Source organism: Cetorhinus maximus, chromosome 2, assembly GCF_964194155.1.
Source record: "Cetorhinus maximus chromosome 2, sCetMax3.hap1.1, whole genome shotgun sequence".
Taxonomy (NCBI): Eukaryota; Metazoa; Chordata; class Chondrichthyes; order Lamniformes; family Cetorhinidae; genus Cetorhinus; species Cetorhinus maximus.
The window spans coordinates 74,041,164-74,064,499 of NC_135880.1; the positions used below are offsets into that span (position 1 = coordinate 74,041,164).

The 23,336-nt window shown below is 42.3% G+C and overlaps 1 protein-coding gene across 1 annotated transcript in view; it reads left to right on the forward strand.

Moving 5' to 3' along the window:
* The window catches only part of fer (fer (fps/fes related) tyrosine kinase), a 423,137-nt gene that overhangs the window by 110,626 nt on the left and 289,175 nt on the right, over positions 1-23,336 (forward strand). Inside the window, exons 6-8 of the mRNA XM_078566022.1 lie at positions 14,730-14,867; positions 15,709-15,828; positions 17,984-18,106. Coding sequence (XP_078422148.1) covers positions 14,730-14,867; positions 15,709-15,828; positions 17,984-18,106 — 381 coding nt within the window. The remainder of the gene's footprint in view (positions 1-14,729; positions 14,868-15,708; positions 15,829-17,983; positions 18,107-23,336) is intronic.

Below are 23,336 nucleotides of genomic sequence, written 5' to 3' on the forward strand. Positions count from 1 at the left end.
TTTGTGCTCCATCTGGTTTCGGTACCATCACAATAGGCAAACTCTAGTTACTGCAACTAGATTCAATGATGTCATTGTGAAGCATGAATTCACTTCCTTTTTATACATGAGAACTTTACTGGGATTTAATCTATAAGGATGTTGCCTTATCAAAGATGAAAATTCTACACACAATGTGTAGTTAAATTTGCCCTCGCCAGCGTATCTCCACAATTAAACAACTCATTGGAGGAGGAGGCTCCACACATATCCCCATCCTAAATGATGGAGGAGCCCAGCACATCAGTGCAAAAGATGAGGCTGAAGCATTTACAACAATCTTCAGCCAGAAGGGCCGAGTGCATGATCCATCTCGGCTTCCTCCGAAAGTCCCCAGCATCACAGATGCCAGTCTTCAGCCAATTCGATTCACTGCATGTGATATCAAGAAACGGCTGAACGGACTGGATACTGCAAAAGCTGTGGGCCCTGATAATATTACGACAATAGTACTGAAGACTTGTGATCCAGAACTTGCCGTGCCCCTAATCAAGTTGTCCCAGTACAGCTACAGCACTGGCATCTACCAGACTGGAAAATTGCCCGGGTATGTCCTGTACAGCAAAAGCAGAACAAATCCAACCAGGCCAATTACCGCCTCATCAGTCTACTCTCCATCACAGTAAAGTAATGGAATGGGTCATCAACAGTGCTATCAAGCAGCACTTGCTGAGCAATAACCTGCTCAGGGTGCCCAGTTTGGGTTCTGCCAGGGTCACTCAGCTCCTGACCTAATTACAGCCTTGGTTCAAACATGGGCAAAAGAGCTGAACTCCCGCGGTGAGGTGAGAGTGACTGCCCTTGACATCAAGGTGGCATTTGACCGAGTGTGGCATCAAGGAGCCCTAGCAAAAGTAGAGTCAATTAGGGTGAAAACTCTTGGCTGGTTGGAGTCATACCCTAGCACAAATGAAGATGGTTATGGTTGTTGGAGGACAGTCATTTCAGCTCCAGGACATCACTGCAGGAGTTCCTCAGGGTGGTGTCCTCGGCCCAACCATCTTCTGCTGCTTCATCAATGACCTTCCTTCCATCATAAGGTCAGAAGTGGGGATGTTCGCTGATTATATTCAGCACCATTCGTGACTCCTCAGATACTGAAGCAGTCCCATGTCCAAATGCAGCAAGACCTAGACAATATCCAGACTTGGGCTGACAAGTGGCAAGTAACATTCGCACCACACAAGTGTCAGGCAATGATCATCTCCAACAAGAGAGAATCCAACCATTGCCCCTTGATGTTCAATGGCATTACCATCACTGAATCCCCCACTATCAACATCCTGGGCGTTGCCATTGACCAGAAACTGAACTGGACTAGCCATATAAATACTGTGGCTACAAGAGCAGGTCAGAGGCTAGGAATCGTACAACGAGTAACTCACCTCCTGACTCCCCAAGGCCTGTTCACCATTTACAAGGCACAATTCAGGAGTGCCTGGATGACTGCAGCTCCCACAAGACTTAAGAAGCTTGACATCATCCAGGACAAAGCAGCCCGCTTGATTGGCACCACATCCACAAACATTCACTCACTCCACCACTGACGCAGAGTAGCAGCAGTGTGTACCATCTACAAGATGCACTGCACTGCAGGAATTCACCGAGGCTTCTTCAACAGCATCTTCCAAACCCATGACCACTACCATCTAGAAGGACAAGGGCAGCAGATAGATGGGAACATCACCACCTGAATGTTCCCCTCCAAGTCACTCACCATCCTGACTTGAAAATATATTGCCATTCCTTCACTGTCGCTGGGTCAAAATTCTGGAACTCCCTAACAGCACTGTGGGTGTACCTGCACCACATGGGCTGCAGCAGTTCAAGAAGGCAGCTCACCATCACATACTCAAGGGCAACTAGGGATGGGCAATAAGTGCTGGCCCAGCCAGCGAAGATCGTATCCTGTGAATGAATTTTTAAAAATGTACTTTGTGTGACTGCAATAGCTTCTCCAAATCACTTTGACACTTGTCTGGAAGGTAACTCAATATTGCATTTAAATTTTCAAGTACCCCCTCATTTTCCAATTTGATTAGAGGAAAATCAATTTCAGAACCCTTCATTTCTACCTTTTTCTCCTTATCTACCACCACTAATACCTCCTTTTCTTCCTCTTCCCTGTCAAAGTACTTTGTAAGCATATTTACATGTCACACCCTCTGCTTCTTTCTTCTAAGTGAGTATTTGTTAAATAATTTACTTCACTCAGTTTCTTTTCAATCCTGAAAGGCCCATTAAACCTTACCTTTAACGAGTCACCTAGCACTGGTGACAGAACTAACACTTTTCTTCCCCAGCAAAAAAATATGAGCTACAGCTCTCCTCTCGGCCTTCACTTCCATCACTTGCTGTGATATCTTTAAATGTTCACAGTTAACTTGCATGCTCTGTCTTAATCTTTCTCTGATGTTTGATACATAATCCAGGAGAGTAGTTTCCAAATTTTGACCCACCAATTTCACACGAATCAATTTCAGTGGTCCCCTTACCTCATGACCATAGACTAGTTCGAAAGAATTAAATCCAATAGATGTATAAGGAGCGTCCCTAATAGTAAATAACAAGAATGGAACTCCCCCATCCCAATCCTGTGGATAGTCCTGACTATATGCTCTCATCAGAGTTTTTAAAGTTTGATGCCATCATTCCAAAGCCGCTTGTGACTCAGATTGGTAAGCTGTTGACTTAAACTGTGTTATCCCCAAACTGTTCATTACTTCCTTAAACAGCTGTGACATTTAATTTGAACTCTGATCTGTTTGTAATTCTTTTGGTAAACCGTGTCTTGTTTAAAAAAAAAATTAGTCAACTCTTCTACAATTCTCATTGTTGTGATATTTCTCAAAGGTATCGTGCCAGGAAACTTTGTAGATACATCCATTATTGTCAGTAGCTACTGATTTACACAATCAATAATGACCCTAGTGAAAGGTTCTTCAAATGTTAGAAATGGAATTAAAGGTGCCGGCTTGATCACTGCTTGTGGTTTCCTTATCACCTGACATGTGTGACATGTTCTACGGGATTTGACAAAATCTCTGTACAATCTAGGCCAATAAAAATGTTTTTGTATTTTTGCCTCTCTCTCTCTAATTCCTAAATGACCCCCCATTGGAATTTCAGGAGCTATTCTCAGTATCTCATTTCTATATCCAAATAGTATAACAATCTAATGTTCTTCCCTCCAGTTTTCATCTGATTAAACCTGATACAACTGCCACTTTCTCATTAACACATTACCCTTAAGGTAATAATATTCTAGAATACATTCTGCCTCTGTTTCTGAGTAAGTTGTCTGATATAACCGTTTTATTTATGGATTCTTTGTCTGTAAATCTACCAACTGCCTTGAGCTAAATACCTCTGCTGCATTATCTTCCATTCTTTCTTCCTGAACAATCTTATCAAAGACAGTGTCAGCTAATTGAACTTCAACACCTTTTCTCTGTCTTTTGAGCTTCCTGTTTTTCCTGTTTCAACCTGTGAACTTGTGATCTTGTTACCACACGACCTGGAAACAATCCAAGATGCTCTTTCTGCAGCACTTCTGTTGAAAACACCTCTACAGGCTGCTCAACTACATCACCCACATCTGTGATCCAGCTGTATCACTACCTAAAATAAACCCCTGCAATAGGCAATTTTTCCATTACTCCAACAATCACCTCACCTGCTTTCCACTTATTCTTTAAATTTGCCTTCCACAATAGAATAGGTTTAGCATCTCCATGAATCTCACTTATTATCACCTGTTCCTGCAATATTCCCTCTGAACAACAAATGTCACTATCCCAAAACATTAAGGATTGACTAGCCTCCGAGTCTCTTAAATTTTTATTATCTTTACCTACTCCACCATGTACATATAAAGACTTCCCCTTCACATACAAAATCTTTAAACGTTTCTGCATCCTGCTCCTCAGAACTCCCTTGGGTAAATTGTGAACACATTCCCACATCTTTACCTGTACACAAACCACTGGTTTTCCCTGTGCCTGAACCTCAGAATCCATAGTACTTTTACTTCCAGAACTTTTCTGCATCCAATAATTCCAACAGTTATTCCCTGTAATTTCCAACACTTTTTATGTGCCCAACTTTAATTACAATGAAAACGCCTCAATTTTCGAGTGTCACTTCTACTCTCAGCACCTTACTTTTTTGCCTGAAAAACGCTTCCTGGGAATTTTTACCCACTCCTCTTCCCTGACAACCCATCTTCCTTTCACCCTCCCACTTTCTATCCTTCTCTGATTGAAAAGGGTGACGAAAAAAAGGTTTAGATCTATAAACTAGCTCATCAGCTATCTCTCCTGCTTGTCTTACCGTTTTAACTCTCTGCTCCTCCACGAGTTCTTACCACCGAAGGAATTGAATCTTTAAATTCTTCCAAAAGAATTACTTCTCAAAGAGCTGCATATGTTGTCTCTATCTTTAATGCCCATATCCACTGGTCAGAATTACTTTGTTTTACCTTCTCAAACTCAATAGAAGTTTGCCCAGGCTGTTTTCTCATATTCCTAAATTTCTGCCTGTATGCCTCAGGAACCAACTCATACACACAAAATAGCCATTTTTTTTGCCACATCATAATCCACTGACATTTCTTATGACGGTGAAGCAAAAACATCATGTGATGTACCCACCAACCTAGATTGTAACAACAATGTCCAGTTTTCTTGTGGCCATTTCATTTGTTTAGCTATCTTCTCAAATGAAGTAAAAACACCATCACATCTCTTCAAACTTCGGAAGAGCTTGCACAAATTTAAACATCTCCCCACTGGGTTTTTGGTGAAAGGTTTTTTTTTCATCATTAGTACTTTCCACTGTATCTGATGTATCTTTTTTAAAGTCCAGCTTTTTAAGTCAGTACTCTCTGTCCCTTTCCTTCTCTCCCCCCTCCATTGTTAACTTGATCTCCAGGGTGAAAAGTTTTCATGTTTCCATTTTATTTTGAAATAACCTCTTTTTTTCTTTTGCCCCCAATTCAAGTTTTTTCAGTTCCTTTGCTTGTTCAAATTCAAGCTGCTTCATTTTTAACTGAAGTCTCACTACCTCCAGCTGTGACTCACCAACGTGAGGTATCACTTCCAACTTTAAATGCTGTGGTTTCATTTCAGCTATGTCTGCTTTCTTTGCCCCTATAGGTAACCTCAACTGCAACTTATCCTCCAAATCTGTTAACTTACCCTTAGATACTTTTTGTAACCCAATGAGTTATGTCTTCTACTTCCAAACATATTTTAGCCATGGATACAACCATTTTTGCCGTCTCACCGCTTTAAAAATTCCTCAGACCAACTCCTGAATGCAAAATGCTTCTCGTACCCATAACTTTCAGATTCACCAACTCCAATCCAATCAAGGAATTTCAAATATCCTGCAGAGCCCCCAATTTGTTATGACATGGCAGATGATGTGTGCCAGGTGGAGATCAAATCCACGAGGGAAACTTGATTAAGTGGTCACAACGGTTTTGCATTTTGTATTTATTTTGAGATACGTGCCCTGAATTCAGTAGTAATAAGTCCACCCAGACTTCAGAGATTTTTTTAGAAAACTAAATTAAATATTAGCAAAAGAAAATATTTCAAGCATGTACATAGGTCTACAAGGTACCACTCTAATAACTCCTAAAACCCCTAGATGGAGATCTGCACAATTTGAAAATAGATTACATTACATTCCACACACACACACGCTCCACTATTAATCTACTTTCACAATAAATCACCATAATAATGTGAGAATTCTTACACTTTTGTGACAGCCACGCGAACAGAACCATCCACACTCACACCCATAAGCATACAATAATATTAAAAATATTGTAGTTTCTTGACACCTGGCACTTGTGTGGCGTGAATATCACTTGCCCCTTAACACGTTTCTGGTGTCAAGAAGATATAATAATTCCCATAATGTTATTAGAATTTATTGTAAAATAGAGTAATAGTGGTATGTTTCTATATGTGTGTGTGTGAGAGATTTACTTGAATTAGAGGCAGCTAGTCTGGGTGCTTTCATCTAAGAAGAGAGGTTAGGTTTTAACTATTAGTTACATAAACATGGGGGAAGTTTAGAACATGAGTGTTAAGGAAATATTTGCATTTTGAAATAAACCAGACTAGATTGTGTTCCAAGGAGGGATGAAATGTGTCACCTAGCCAGGTGAATTTTAGAAATGGTGTGTTTATTTTTCCCAAAGCTTACTGGTAAAACTTAGTGCTATGGGAGGGTTTTATTATCAGGGAGATAAAGTCTAAGACATAGTAAAACAATGGGTATTTGCTTTCAAAGAAAGCTATGTATAAATAGGGAGCAAGGGCTGTGTGTAGGGAAGGCATTTTAAAGATCTTAAAAGTGTGTGAAAAGCCTTTAGCATCTATGCCTCAAGCTGCTGTCTTCAAAGGACTGAAGTTAAGAAAACTCACTTGGAAGTCGACTTGTTCAGGGTATCTTGTTTCTTTGCCTGGGTCTTTTCAAATCTGTGTGTCATACTGTTGCCTTAATGAAAGTGTAACTTGGAGTTAGTTTCTAAATCCCCTAATCAATCTGTCATAGTAATAATTTGTAGATGTACATATGTATTTAAAGTCATTTCTTCTATTAATGTTTAATCTAGTTTTGGTAAAAACCTATAAGACTTGGTAGTCTTATTACTACTTAATTCAGGGCGTGTATTTCAAAATTTTACAAATTGCAAAACAAATTGTGGCAGTTGTTTCAAGTTTCCCTATGTGATTTGAACAAATAAGCATTTATCATCGGCTGTGCTGTAACAATGGACATTGTCCAGGATATTTGTTTGTTTCAGGTATTGCTTCCCATCCTATGCCGTCAGAACAACAACAAATTCAGAGTAAACGGTTAACCTCCAACAAGGCTGAAAACCAAATCTGGTTTACAAATATATTTTGAATCTCCCAAAATACATGCATCTGTATTATTGGGAATATCCTTTTAACGTTTATTTGATTATTTGGATTAGATTATCCAAGAACCTTTTTGTGCAGACTTCACATTTTGACCTTTTTTCTGCTTCCATCATTTATAATATCCATTGGACAAAATCTCCTGGTAACTGGATCATTGGATGTAAGTTGGGAGATGTGCGTCAGGACCCTGTGAAAGCCCTGATGCATACACATGCATGGAAATTGCCCGTGAAGTTTAAACTTCCGATGGGCTGATTTGTGCTGCCAGGAGCCCTCTGTGAAAGTTTCTGACACTCAGCTCAGTGTCAGGCTTGGGTCAGATGTGCAGGACTTAACCTACTTACCCTGGAAATGTTTTTCGCTGGTTGATACATGATCTAACTCTGTGAATAGTCAGCATAACTGAACTGAGCACTACAACTGACTCTCCCTGCCCACACCGTCCAATCAAGCCCCCTGACCTGACCCGACCACTCACCTTACGCATTTACACACTCACTAACTCACTAAAAGACTTTGACCTTTCAAATTGCACCTGAATATGGTAGCTGTTGTTCTGAAAAGGGTGTGTGTACTCTCCTTGTCTATCTTTTCTTGTGCTCGTTGGTCTTCCCCAGTGATGTCTGTGCTGACCATCACTGCTGTAGCTGGGATTGGAAGTCCTAGCTGAAAAATTGCAAAACGGTCAGATCGCAGAAATCTTCATAGGCAGTATCAATGCACGCAGCATTGTCACTGACCAGAAGATCTGTACCATTGTGTTTAGTTTCCCTATGTAACCAGTTTAGAAGTAGTTCACATGTTTCAAAACAGAGATCTATCAGAATTAACTGTTGTTTTGCGTTTATTATTCTGTGTATCTCTATCATCAAATATAAACACTTCGCCTTCTGTTGATGTTGGAGAATTAACAGCATTATGTAGTAGATATATGACATGACCTGGGAATTGGTTTTCATTTCCTTTATTTGATATAAATGTTTGGTTGAATATATCAAACAATTCATCCTTTGAGCCTGTTTGTTTGTGCGTGCATGCTTGAAGTATGCTGGTTGAATAGGTTTTTCCAGTTTATTTGAAGGATTCATGATACTGACGCTTGATTTTCTCCAGTGCGTGGGCATCATGGTTATGCCCTTAGTTTGGATCTGCAACAGTCAGCATTCAACTGCTGGATTAAATGATGGTTTTGACTAAAATTTGTGTATTTTACCTATAGGGACTAGACAATTTTTGTTTCTGTCTGGGGGAGGAGTTGTATTTTCTGTAGCCAGGGAAAACTTTATACTCAAAAGCATCCTGCCTCAAGATTTAGATGTCCAGTGACTGTTGACACAAATTGCTTATCATTGCTATTTTCTGCACATGTATTTAATTTGGACTTCAATATTTATTTTCTGGAAAATTTTCAATTAAGAAAAAATGCTGAATTTACTTCAGTTTTTATTGGAAGACCATAGGAAAATTGAGTTCTCAAAAGAAATGCTGTAAAACAATATCTAGTACTGTTGGAATCCTACACCAGGGAAAATTACCTTTTATAGCTATTGGAATGGCTTTGTAAAAGCTTTTAGCTTTTTTACAGCTTCGAAGTTAAATGTATTTAGAGAGTATTTGATTTTCCCACATTCCCAACTGCTCAGTTTTGAGGAAAATTGTTACAAATCACAGCTTTAATCAAGTGTCATCTGTGGGAAAAAAAAAGATTTGCATTTATATAGCACCTTTCTGACCTCTGGATATCCCAAAGTGCTTTATACCTAACCAAATAGTTTTGAAATATGGTTGCTGTTGTACTGCTGGAATTTACACGTGGGAAGGTCTCATAAACAGCAAAGGGAAAATGACTGGATCATCTGTCTTAGTGATGTTAGTTGAGGGATAAATATTGGCCACGGTACTGGGGAGCCCTCCCTTGCTCTTTGAATAGTGCTATGGAATGATTTTTGTCCACCTGAGGGCAGGTGCGGTGTCTGTTTAATGGTTCATCCAAAAGACAGCATAGTGCAGTACTCTCTCAGTGGGACTTGAACCCAGAACCTTCTTTTGCAAGAGGTGAGAGTGTCATCACTAAGCAAAGACCGAGTTCCTTCACAAAATTAGATTAATAAGACCCATTCAGGTTTCGAGTTACCTGCCTATAAGAAGGGATGCCACCTTAACAGTTTTAAATGGCTTGTATTTTAAACCCATAGATTTGCATTTTTTTTCTCTTTCACCAATGTCCAATTCCCTTTTGAAAGCTATTTCATTTTACAACCGAGTCCATCTCCCTTGGTGTTGAACATGGGAAGTTGACAGTATTTTCAGTTTCCAAGACAAGCAAGGTTAAAGGATGGGGGCGGGTGGGTTGGGATAACTGAGCTCAGCTGGAGGAGGGGAGAGAGACAGAGAGCGAAGATGGGAAGGAAAAGGAGAGGAGGAAGACCGTTTGGAGGGGTGGAAGGTGGGTTAAGAACAAGGTGAGGAGACATTATATTGCATTGATCTTTATCCCTGAGGCCCTGTCTTTGCTGTCAGCATGGAGCCTGGAACAGATGTTTCTTCACAGAGTCAAGCCAAGTCTTGTTAGCTGTTCTATTTTCTGAATTTAGTTGTGCAATATAGTTTATCTTAAATCTTTAGAGAAAATTACATCATGAAACTGTTTTTCCTTCGAATTGAAAAAAACAAACTTGTTTGTGCATTAACAATATTATATCATAAGTAATGAAAGTGCTGGAAGAGCTCCTGTATGTTTGGTAATTGACAAGTGAAAGTTTTTCATGCAGAGGCAGCTTTACTGTTGTTTCTATGCTATTTCTGATCTGCAAACAACTGAGACTGACTCTGGGAGCACAAAGTTGAACATCTTCCCTTTTCTGATATTGTTATCTTGGCCTTTGGTGAGCACCAAGTAAATGAATTTGCTTCATACTTGCAAGTGCATTAACTTGCAATGAATATGTACTTCTTCAAGCATGCATAATTGGAGCCTAGTAGTCTCACCTGAGAAAAACAGCAGTATTACCAGAGTTAAAAACAAAGAACTGTGGATGCTGGAAATCCAAAACAAAAACAGAAATACCTGGAAAAACTCAGCAGGTCTGGCAGCATCGGCGGAGAAGAACAAAGTTGACGTTTCGAGTCCTCATGACCCTTCAACAGAACTAAGTAGAAATAGGAAAGGGCTTATATTTCACCCCTTTCCTATTTCTACTTAGTTCTGTTGAAGGGTCATGAGGACTCGAAACGTCAACTTTGTATTACCAGAGTGTCAAGTGTTGCTGAGCATTTACCAATTACAAGTGTGATGCTACCAGCAGCAACTAAATATGAATGCAGAATTATCACATATGTTATTTTATGATGTAAAATCAAACTATGGGCAGTGCCTCCCAAGCTATTTTCCATTTTAACTCTCAAAAATTAATGTGGCCCCAGACGTCAGCAAAGCAAAACAGCAATAGAGCAGCATTATAGCAATCAGTATATAATTATCAAAGTTAGTGTATAATAGATCAACATATAATAATGCGCCATCAAATACAATAATCTGTGTTTTAAAATACCTGATATAGATGTTGTTTTATGTACTCATGTAGGTTTCAGCCAAGTTCTCCATATTCTCTGGAGACAGAAAACTCAGTGAACCTCTCTTCGCTCCACCCCCACACATAGCTTTTAATGACACTGCTCCTGCCACCATGTATGCGTGCACACACCATCTCGCTTGCTCGTTCGCACTCACTCGCTCTTTCTTGCTCAACCCCTTCCCCTGCAACCCCCTCTCTCCCCCCCTCTCTCGCCTCCCCTCTCGTCCCCCTCTCTCTCCCCCCTCGCTCTCCTCCCCTCGCTCTCCCCCCCTCGCTCTCCCCCCCTCGCTCTCCCCCCCTCGCTCTCCCCCCCTCGCTCTCCCCCCCTTCGCTCTCCCCCCCTCGCTCTCCCCCCCTCGCTCTCCCCCCCTCGCTCTCCCCCCCTCGCTCTCCCCCCCTCGTTCTCCCCCCCTCGTTCTCCCCCCCTCGTTCTCCCCCCCTCGTTCTCCCCCCCTCGCTCTCCCCCCCTCGCGCGCTCTCTCTCTCGACCCTCCTCGTGCGCTCTCTCTCTCGACCCACCTCGCGCGCTCTTTCTTTCTCTCTCTCTCTCGACCCACCTCGCGCACTCTTTCTCTCTCTCTCTCGACCCACCTCGCGCACACTCTCTCGACCCCCCTCGCGCGCTCTCTCTTTCTCTCTCGACCCGCCTCGCGTGCTCTCTCTCTCTCGACACCCCTCACGCTCTCTCTCTCTCTGGACACCCCTCACGCTCTCTCTCTCTCTCGACACCCCTCGCACTCTCTCTCTCGACACCCCTCGCACTCTCTCTCTCGACCCACCTCGCGCGCTCTCTCTCTCGACCCACCTCGCGCGCTCTCTCTCTCGACCCACCTCGCGCGCTCTCTCTCTCTCGACCCACCTCGCGCGCTCTCTCTCTCTCGACCCACCTCGCGCGCTCTCTCTCTCTCGACCCACCTCGCGCGCTCTCTCTCTCTCGACCCACCTCGCGCGCTCTCTCTCTCTCGACCCCCCTCGCGCGCTCTCTCTCTCTCGACCCCCCTCGCGCGCTCTCTCTCTCGACCCCCCTCGCGCGCTCTCTCTCTCGACCCCCCTCGCGCGCTCTCTCTCTCGACCCCCCTCGCGCGCTCTCTCTCTCTATACACCCCTCGCGCCCGCTCTCGACACCCCTCGCGCACTCGCTCTCTCTCGACACCCCTCGCGCTCTCTCTCTCTCGACCCCCCTCGAGCGCTTTCTCTCTCGATCCCCCTCGAGCGCTCTCTCTCTCGACCCCCTTCGCGCGCGCTTTCTCTCGACCCCCCTCGCGCGCTCTCTCTCTCTCGACCCACCTCGCGCGCGCTCTCTCTCTCGACCCACCTCGCGCGCTCTCTCTCTCTCGACCCCCCTCGCGCGCTCTCTCTCTCTCGACCCCCCTCGCGCGCTCTCTCTCTCTCGACCCCCCTCGCGCGCTCTCTCTCTCTATACACCCTTCGCTCTCTCTTTCTCTCTCTCTCAACTCACCTCGCGCGGTCTCTCTCTCGACCCCCCTCGCGCTTTCTCGACCCCCCTCGCGCTTTCTCTCTCGACCCCCCTCGCGCTTTCTCTCTCGACCCCCCTCGCGCTTTCTCTCTCGACCCCCCTCGCGCTTTCTCTCTCGACCCCCCTCGCGCTTTCTCTCTCGACCCCCCTCGCGCTTTCTCTCTCGACCCCCCTCGCGCTTTCTCTCTCGACCCCCCTCGCGCTTTCTCTCTCGACCCCCCTCGCGCTTTCTCTCTCGACCCCCCTCGCGCTTTCTCTCTCGACCCCCCTCGCGCTTTCTCTCTCGACCCCCCTCGCGCTTTCTCTCTCGACCCCCCTCGCGCTTTCTCTCTCGACCCCCCTCGCGCTTTCTCTCTCGACCCCCCTCGCGCTTTCTCTCTCGACCCCCCTCGCGCTTTCTCTCTCGACCCCCCTCGCGCTTTCTCTCTCGACCCCCCTCGCGCTTTCTCTCTCGACCCCCCTCGCGCTTTCTCTCTCGACCCCCCTCGCGCTTTCTCTCTCGACCCCCCTCGCGCTTTCTCTCTCGACCCCCCCTCGCGCTCTCTCTCGACCCCCCTCGCGCTCTCTCTCGACCCCCCTCGAGCGCTCTCTCGACCCCCCTCGCGCGCGCTTTCTCTCGACCCCCCTCGCACGCTCTCTCTCTCTCTCGACACCCCTCGTGCTCTCTCTTTCTCTGTCTTGACCCCCCCCCACGCTCTCTCTTTCTCTCTCTCAATCCTCCCCCGCGCGCCCTCTCTCGACCCCCCCTCCTCGCTGTCCCTCCCTACTTTTTATCTGCTTGCCAGTGCATGTTAAGAAAAGTCTCTCGCCTATGGTAAGGAGCCTGCACATCAGGCAGACACGGAGTAGGAACATATGAAAGTTTGAAGCCACCACTCATCATCTTGGTTCAGCTGCGTGATCTCCTGGTTTTTCCCACATTCAGTCAGTGACTGATTTAAACTTAGCAGCCTCTGCCTGCACCAAGTTGGCACGCAGACATCCCAGTCCTGCATGGCACTCGCCACTAAAAGTTGTCTCTGATGTTAAAGAGCACATTGGTCTCACTGTCTGCCCTGTGCTGTATGGCGCAACTGATTCAGTGACCCCAGTGCTCTGCTTCACTGCCTCTAGACTGGGCAGTCTCTTTCCCACAGTCATCATTGATGCTCTGTGGGGTGGGGGGGAGGTTGCGACCCTAAGTGTAACCACTGCAGCCCCATTGGGGATTGCGATCCATGGTTTGGGAACCTCTGGATTTTCATAGATCTTTTTGTAACATAGTTTAAAATATTTTTTCTTCGTCAAAGGCAATGAGAAAGTGAAAGGAATTTTTTCTCTTCCATGCCCTAGTTGCTGCTTGTTTTTGCAGCAATTAGTTTCAGAAACTAATGCCTCTGGACTATCACTTTGGTGAGATAGTCTGATTCATTCTCACTTCCTCATTTCACATTCACAACTGATTTTGCAATGTAGGAATTACATTGTGCTCAATTCAGTCAGATTATTCATATGTTTCAACCTCCAGCTTCTCCAACCAATTCAGTACTTCCCAAAGTTATAAGTGTTTAGTATTCAGGAAGTTTCATCATTACCTTTGCACTAACCAATACAGTTCCTTCAGTTACAATTCTGGTTAATATATAACAGGGATAAGTGGCACTAACCCCTGACACCTTAACAAAAAGTCAGTAATCCATTAACTGAATTGGAATAGCATATTTTTCCCAATGATTTCTCTGAGTGGCAATTCCAGTGCTTTAAGTGCCAGATTCAACAAATGTTTTAATATGGTTGATAGAATACCTCCTTCAATTGTAGCATTGGCCAGTAAGGTACTGATACAGACTCATGTGGCAGGATCAACTGAATTAGCTACTCCAACAATATTGGGCAACTTTACCTTAAGGTTTCATTTCCCCAATAATAGTTTAGCTGCCCTCATGGCTCCCCTCCATAAATTATAAATTATTCAGAGTTGACATCCTCTGATTATATGCATGTTTGGGCTTGTGTCACCTTTGTCTTTCCACGCTGTATTGGCTCCTTTGTCATAACCAAGTGATTTCAGTATGCTCATCTTCAATTTCAAGTTGTGTTATATTCTATCTGCACCCTACCTTAGCAATCTTCTCCAGCCATGTATTTCTGGATACACCTCTGATCCTCTGACATTGCTATGTTCCTGCTTCTTCAGTGTCATTACTGCACCATTCAAAACAATAAATTCTTGTATTCTAAGTGTTTTTTTTAATTCATTCATGGGATGTGGGCTTCACTGGCTGAGCCAGCATTATTGCCCATTCCTAGTTGCCCTTGAGAAGGTGGTGGTGAGCTGCCTTCTTGAACCACTGCAGTCCATGTAGTGTAGGTACACCCAAAGTGCTGTTAGGAGATCCAGAGAACCCTCTGCCTTGCCTACTTCCACTTGCTTACACAAACCTCTTCCTCGTTTTTATATTTAAAACCAAGCTGTTCATCCATTTAATTATGCTGGAGTCCCGTGAATCTCTAATACTAGTCACCTACCTTGTGATACAGTACTAGGCCTTGGAATATGAGGGTGTGGAGGAAAATCACTTCGAGCAAGATGTCAGTGCAATTTTCTTCAAGTCAATCGGTAATGGTAAAATTGAACATTTATGAAGCAATAATCAAGAATGTTCCTAGTAGTAATTTCAGCTTGCTTTTGTTTTTTGCTTTCCTCTGTAGAAAGGGAATTCTGGAAGAATACGTGAAAATAACTAGCCTTGTGACTGAAGAGATAGTAAATATCCACGAAGATGTCCTGAATTCTATTGAGCAAATCAATCCCAGTTCAGAGTACAATCACTTCATTGAAAATCATAGGTAATGTACTCCTTGTGCAATCTAATAGTGAACATAAGAACACGAGGACTTTTATTTATACAGCATTTCTATATTCATGTCTTCAGGGCAGGCAAGGTGCTTTGCAGCCAATGAATTATTTTTGAAGTGTAATCACTTCTGTTGGAAAATGTGAAAACCAATATGCACACAGCAAAGCCCTGAAATAATGATTAAATGATCAGATAATCTGTTTTGATGATTGTGATTGAGAATTACATGTTATTCAGGATATGAATAGAACTTTTCCACTTTTCTTTGAATAGTGAATATGGATGTCAATCTGAACAGGCAAATCTGAAAGACGACACTTCAGTGTCTCATCTAAAAGTTGACACTTGTGCCATTCCAGCATTCCTTCAGTCCAGCAATTGAATGTCAGCCTAGATTAACCAAAGGAGTTGGGGTTTGAATTCACAGCCTTCTGATCCAGAGGTGAAATAATTAAACACCATGAAAAAATTAAGACAATCATTCACGTTAATGGAAAAGAGTTGTCTGATACAAAAAAAGCTGGAAAAACTCAGCAGGTCTGACAGCATTTGTGTAGAGGAAGACAGAGTTAACGTTTTGAGTCCGTATGACTCTTCATCAGAGTTGTCTGATATGTTGCCGCTAAAGAATGTTTAGAAACAGAGTTTTGGTTTTGCTTTGGTGTATATTAATAAATTCTGTTAACTATTGGGGAATTATATTTTGTCATTAGATTCCTTGATGGTTGTAATATTCTTTCGTTAAGTACAAGCTCCAAAAAACTACAACGAAGTGTAACTTTGCGGATGCTTAGATTTTATTCTGAGCATATGGCTTCGTTTTTTTGCAGGTCACAGCCAATTAAAGAGGCAAGTATTGAGTTTGATGTTTTATTATTGGAGGACATGGAAAACCTTCAAGTCAATGAGATTTTGTGGAACAGTTTAACAGCAGAGAGTTTACAGACAACGTAAGTTTGAGATCTATCTCTCATGTCAATGCTGTGCAATTTCTCAACATTTCAGAAAGTAAATATTTTGGGCAATTGGTATTTAACAGTAACAGAGTTTGGGTAGCACTCGATGCTTAGTTTCAGTGAACATGCAGGGAAGAAAAACAACTAAATATCAAATCATAATTTAGTCTGTTTATATTTCCACTGAGTACAGAGCAGTATCTAAAATAGTTTTGAAACTTTCAAGTCTGATGCCTTCTGGTTGACATTTAGAACTGAAAAGAAACATACTGAGTCTTATGCACAGCTCACCAGATCTTATCTAGTATCAATTAAGTTTTTTTTTATTATTCGTTTATGGGATGTGCACATCGCTGGCTAGGCTAGCATTTATCATCCATCCTTAATTGACCTCATTCAGTGGGCATTTAAGAGTCAACCACATTGCTGTCGGTCTGGAGTCACATGTAGGCCAGACCAGGTAAGGATGGCAGATTTGCCAGTGAACCAGTTGGGTTTTTTTTATGACAACCAGCAATGGTTTCATGGTCATCATCATCAGACTTTTATGGAATTCAAATTTCACCATCTGCCACGAACCTGGGTCCCCAGAGCACTACCCTGGGTCTCTGGAATACTAGTCTAGTGACAATACCACTATGCCACTGCCTCCCCTGTAACTTTGTATGAAAAATAGTATAAATTAAGAATTACAAAGTGAATGTTTTCTCTTCATGGGAGAAAGAACAATTTCCAAAGCGTTTTACCATGCCAATTTTCTGCCCTTACCCCAATGCTCATTATTCACAAATTATTCTCGTTGGCGAATGTTGGTATTGTTATGATTTCTGGACGGACAAATAACCTTTTTAAAAAATGAACTCCCTGTGACTGACTGAAAAGATCACATGGCAACATTTCAAGTTTTAAGACTTTTACGATAACAAACAAACTAAAAACAATAACTAAACACGATTTAGAAGACAACTAATACACTGAACTAAAGAAGAGATATCAGCCCGTTCACTTTTAACATGCCTGGAAACATGAAGCCACTGTTACGCTTTACTCCCACTTTCTGCAGAATTGCATTTTTTACCTGAGCCAATCCAACATCACTCCCAGCTTACAATGGGTTCACTTCTCATTTTGCCAAATTATAACGTTGAATGACTGACAAAAGGCACTTCTCTCATTTTCCAAAGAAGTCCCAAACTAAATACCAGCAGTAAAGCCTATTCATTCCCCTGCCATACCAGGACGAATCTTCCAGATTCCTTAGGTTGCCACAGGATGCATCTCTTTAACCAGAGACTTTGTTTCCTTCCACACTGTGCCTGGTACCCCACCGAAGGGACACACTTTCCTCTCTGACCACAAACTAACTATAGTCTCTTGTCTCTCTTTGAGACTTCACTCTCTCGCGCGCCATCTCTCATGCGCTTTTTCTGTTCGAAATTTCAGAGACAGAAAGCCTGCCCAGCTGCTCTTGCCCTTTGTTTCAGGTGTGTGAACTTTGCACCTTGCTCAGCAAGTCCCAAGCTGTCCCCACGGTAGCCAAGCCACCAGGCCTGTTGCCAGGCAGAGTTATACAACTCACTTTCTCGAGTATTCTGTTTTACTTTAAATTACAAAGACAGTTTAAAACTTAGCAATCTTGCAAACTTTGCCTTCATAACAGCATGTAACTCAAATATGGGGAAATGGGTGGGGAAGAAATCGCTTTCCAGACTAATCGTATCCTTATTTATAAGCACACGCATTTCAGGGGGTGTTCTTCTAAGATTACATAGGAGTAGAAACCTTCACTGACTTTTTCCTCATAACCCAAGGGTGCTGAAGCCAATTTTACCACTGCTTAAATACAGTCATGGGGCTTACATGAGGTAGCCCAGCAGAGGTAAAAAATTCAAACCGAGGATCTTGCGTTTTGTTTAGTGAGCTTCCTTCAGCTATGATAAGTGTCTCTAAACAAACTTTTAATAAGCCTGCTCCAGTATTTGTTGGTAATTCTTAATACTCCTTTGTTTTATCAGTTCCTGTGTTAAATAACTGTAGAAACTCTGAGGAAACCCTGAAAGAATTTGCGTTCTTCGAAGAAAATAATTGGGGGGGAGTTCAAATATTTGGGTAGAAACTAATTTGGTGTTGGTACGGTCTCCAATAATAGGCTAAAAACAACAACTGAAGACTTGATCCAAACTCAACAAACTATTACCAGCAAGGAAGAAATAATGGTGGAACTGGAGAAAGACATTGAGGAAACTGCAATGACGTATGAAAAGAAATCTGAGTAAGTACCAAATACTCTAACTCACTGAATGTTCAAGTTACTGAGAGTTAGGCTAGGATAGCTTACAAAACCAATCTTATTTTAATGACACATTTTGCTTATTAAAATGGGAGTTGTTTTTGTCTCCATTTTTACTATTTTCTTGCCTCCATTCCATCTTGCAGCTAGGATGAGCAATTTGAGCGGGTGCAGCATGGGAATGATCCATTTGGCTACAGAAAGAGAGGTTCTTTACCATGAGGCAACCCATCTAAAATTCAGGGTATTAGAGAAGATTATTTGCTGAGTATAATCAAAACAGATACTTAAACCCTGAATGCAGTTAATGGGAGACCAACGCACAACATTTCCATTTTAGTATTTACAATCCAAATGCACATCACAGAATTGTTACAGTGCAGAAGGAGGCCAAACGGCCCATCATGTCTGCATCGCTTCTCTGGGCATTTTAACTTGGTGCCAATCTGCTGCGTTTTCCCTATAATCCTGCACATTGGATAATTATTTAAATAGAAACAATGTCTTCTTGAATGCTTCAATTGAACCTGCTTCCACCACACTTCCAGGCAGTGCATTCTAAACCCTAACTACTCACTGTGTGAAAAAGTTTTTTCTTATCTTGCATTTGCGTCTTTTGAAAACACTTCAAAACTGTGCCCCCTGGTTCTTGATCCGTTTACGAGTGGGAACAGTTTCTCCCTATCTACTCTGTCCAGACCCCTCATGATTTTGATAACTTCTATCAAGTCTCCTCTTAGCCTTTTCCTCTCCAAGGAAAACTGTCCCAACTTCTCCCATCTTTCCTCATAACAGTAGTGCCTCATCCCTGGAACCATCATAACTGTTAACAAATTCCCAAACTAACCTCCATTAAGGCAACAGCAACCCATAGACTTAACCAAACACCAGGCAAAGCATTTTTACCATACGAATGCAAAATGAGGTTCGTTTCACTGTGGAGCCAGTTGCACAAGCTGGAGGCTTACAGCTGCCTTTTGATCTTACATTGCCTCTGCCTGCACACGGAAAAACTACTGAAGTTATACCCCCTACCACTGATTGAATTCAAATTCTCATTGTTTCACCAGCCTCTTTGAACTCCACCTTTTAACAATGAAACGCCTTTTGTAGTACCAATTTTGTTAGTAATATAAACATATGGCTTGGTATCTGCTAGATAGGCATCAAGTTTTCACCCCACTTCTTGAATGCTCTATTCAAAAAATGCAAATACACGCTATCTCTCTTACATATCAAAACTAGTACATATCAAAGCACCCAGATGAGGAGCTGGCTTTAATCCAATTAAGACAGACCTGCAAACTAAACCTCTATTTTAAAAGAAAAATGTTTTCCAAAATATTATATACATTAATAGCTTCATGACAATACTCCAACTGAGTTCTAACCACTGTCTTAAATAAGTTCATCAAAACCTGCCTCCTCTTATACTCTCTGCCCCTATTAATGAAGCCTAGAATACTGTATGCATTAGAAACAGCTCTCTCTACCTGTCCTGCCACCTTTAATGACTTATGTACATATATACCCAGGCCTCGCTTCTCCTGCACACCGTTTAGAATAGTATCCTTTATTTTGTACTGTCTCTCCGTGTTCTTTGTACCAAAGTGTAACACCTCGCACTTCTCTGCATTGAGCTTCATCTGCCATCTATCTGCCCACTACACCATTGTGTTAGTGTCCTTTCAAAGTTCTATACTGTCCTCCACACAGTTTATAATTGTCCCAAGATTTGTGTCGTCCGCAAACTTTGAAATTGTCCCCTGCACACCAAGATCTAGATCATTTATACATATCAGGAAAAGCAAAGGTCTGAATCCCGACCCCTGGGGAGTTCTACTACAAACCTTCTTCCAGCCCGACTAATAAGCATTAACCATTACTCCCTGTTTCCTATCCCTCAGCCAATTTTGTATCCACGTTGCCACTGTCCCTTTTATTACATGACCTATAACTTTTCTCACAAGTCTGTTGTGTGGCACTGTATCGAACGCCTTTTGGAAGTCCATATACACCACATCAACGGCCTTTCCCTCATCAACCATCTCTGTTACCTTTTCAAAGAACTCCAAGTAAGTTCGACACAATTTACATTCACAAATCCATGCTGACTCTTCTGAATCAATCCGCGTTTTTCCATGTGACTATTAATTCTATCCCGAATAATTGATTCTTGAAGTTTCCCCACCACCCTAGTTAAACTGACTGGCCTGTAATTGCAGGGCAGATCTTTACAATATTTTTTGAACAAGGGCGTAATGTTTGCAATTCTCCAGTCCTCCGGCACCTCCCCCGAATCCAGGGAACATTGAAAGATTATTGCCAGTGCCTCTGCAATTTCCACTCTCACTTCCTTCAATATTCTTGGATGCACCTCATCCGGTCCCAGTGCCTTATCAACTTTAAGTACCGACAGCTTATCCAATATCTCTTCGTTATCAATTTTAAACCCTTCTAGTGACTGAGTTTCCTCCTCTGTCACCATGGCCTGGGCAGCATCTACCTCGTAGGTAAAAACAGATGCAAAGTATTCATTTAACACCTCAGTCATGCCTCTTGCCTCAATGTATAAATCCCTTTTTTGGTCTCTAATCGGCCCTACTCCTCCTTTTAACCACCCATTTATTATTGATGTGCTTATAGAATATTTTGGGATTTCGTTTTATGTCAGCTGCCAGTTTTCTTTCATAATCGTCCTTTGCCTCTTGTATTTGCTTTTTCACAACCCTTCTGAACCTTCTGTATTCAGCTTAGTTCTCAACTGTATTTGCTGCCTCACATCTGTCGTTCGCATACATTTTCTTCTTAACTTAATTTCTACCTCCTTTGTCATCCAGGGAGCTCTGGATTTTTTTGTCCTGCCCTTCCCTTTTGAGGGAACATACCTTGACTGTGCCCAAACCATCTCCTCTTTGAGGGTTGCCCATTGTTCAGCTACTTCTTTCTCGCCAACTTTTGGTTCCAGTCAATCTGGCCCAGATCCGTCCTTGCCCCATTGAAGTCCGCTCTGTGCCTGTTGATGATTCTTACGTTGTGATGTCAGTTAGGAAATATTTCTTATGTAAAATATATTGCACAAAATGATCATGAAACTAACTTTTCAATCTTTTCATCACAGTTTTACAAAGAAAATATTTTTATTTTTACATTTTCTCACTGTAATTCAGCTAAGTATGAACATCAGTTAAGAGGCCAAACACATAAGTTCAGAAATTAATATGGACCAAGAATTGTTCAATTCATTGAGTTGATTTGAAATCTTCAGAATGAGAGAGGAAGATCAAGCGAGTTTACTCATGCAGTTAGCGATATAAGAAAAGAATTAATGTATGTTTAAAGGTTAATTACAAAATAATTGCCTTGCCGAGAGTTTGTATTTGCTTTATTACTTTTCTTTTGATACTTATCTACTATGAAGGTGTATTATATTACTGATTATATACTTAGTTCATCTTTTGTTCTGTAAATTCATTTGTTAAATGCTGAAGTAAAACCTGATAATGTGATGCTCTGCTGATTTTCAAAGCCACAAGAAAGTTCCTGTTGAGTCACAGGAGAGATCCAGTAGAGAAAGAAATTTGGGTAACAGTATTCTGTTCTTCATTCTAGGCTCGCTATCGGAAAGTTAGCCAGATATGAGGGTTGTTGATGATGTTCTTGAGACCTTAAGGAGTTGGGACTCATTTGAGTGTAATCTAAAATGAAATGCCTGAGTATCGACTGGGAAGGGGCAGAAAAGACCCAAGTGTATCACAGTATGTTTACAGTGCAGAAGGAGGCCATTCAGCTCATTGAATCTGCACTGGCTTTCTGAGAGAGCATTCCACCTTGCCCCACCCCCCTGCTTTATCCCCGTAACCTTGCGCATTCTCTTTTGAATACCTCGATTGAACCTGCTTCCACCACCCTTTCAGGAAGTTTGTTCCAGACTCGAACCACCCTCTGGGTGGAAAAAAGTTTTCCTCACATTACATTTACTCCTTTTGCCAATTATTTTAAATCTGTGCCCTCTAGTTCTTGATGCACTTTTGAGAGGGAACAGTTTCTCACTATTTACCCTGTCCATACCCCTCAGGATCTGGAATACCTCTGTCAAGTTTCCTCTCAGCCATGATAGAAATTTCTGTTTTTGAGCTGTCAGTAGTATTGTGATAGCCTGAGTGCCTAATTGCATTAGTTTTACACTAAGACAAAATTGCTAGTAGCACTTAGGCCAGAAAATATCTGTGCAGAGGAAAGAATGGAGAATGTTTCCTTGGTCAGAAATATTGAAATTTACCTCCCTCTGTACAGATGCTGCTTGACCTGGCCAGTGTTTCCTGCATTTTCTATTTTTACTTCAAATTTCCAGCAGTATTTTGCTTTTAGTTTTTCACAAACCATCCAGTGATTTTAAAAAATAAATTCAGGTGATCAAATTACATATTCTTGCTAAATCAAGTGCATTACTGCTTTTTTTCAGAATAAAAACTCCTGGAGTTTAGGAATTCCAGACTAGAGACCCCTGGTATTACAGATGTGTACTGTGTTTTTAATTGCTTCCCAATCATAATAAACTTTATGGATTTCTGCAGACTGCTAACCTCTGAACCTGTGGAGATCAGTTACTAGAGAGCCAGAAGAAATTATCTGAGGGTAGCAAACTGTAAAGGACCTAGCTAGTTGTTCAGAGTTATTTTGACATGATTGGTTAGTGCAAAATTGCAACATATTGTAATGCTGATTTATTTAGAAACAAAGAAAATAGGAGCAGGAGTAGGTCATTTGGCCCTTTGAGCCTGCACCGCCATGGCTGATCCTCTATCTCAACGCTGTACTCATGTACTCTCCCTATACCTCTTGATGCCGTTAGAGTCCAGAAATCTGTTAATTTCCTTCTTAAATATATTCAGTGACTTGGCCTCCACAGCCTTCTGTGGTAGAGAATTCCATAGCTTCATCACCCTCTGAGCGAAGAGGTTTCTCCTCATCTCAGTCCTAAATGGCCTGCCCTGTATCCTGAGACTGTGATCCCTCGTTCTGGACCCTCCACCAGAGGAAATATCACCCCTGCGTCCAGTCTGTCCATCCCTGTCAGAATTTTATGTTTCCATGAGACCTCCTCTCATTGTTCTAAACTCCAGTGAATACAGGCCTAGTCGGCCCAATCTTTCCTCATACAAGAAACCTGCCAACCCAGGAATCAATCTGGTGAACCTTTGCTGCACTC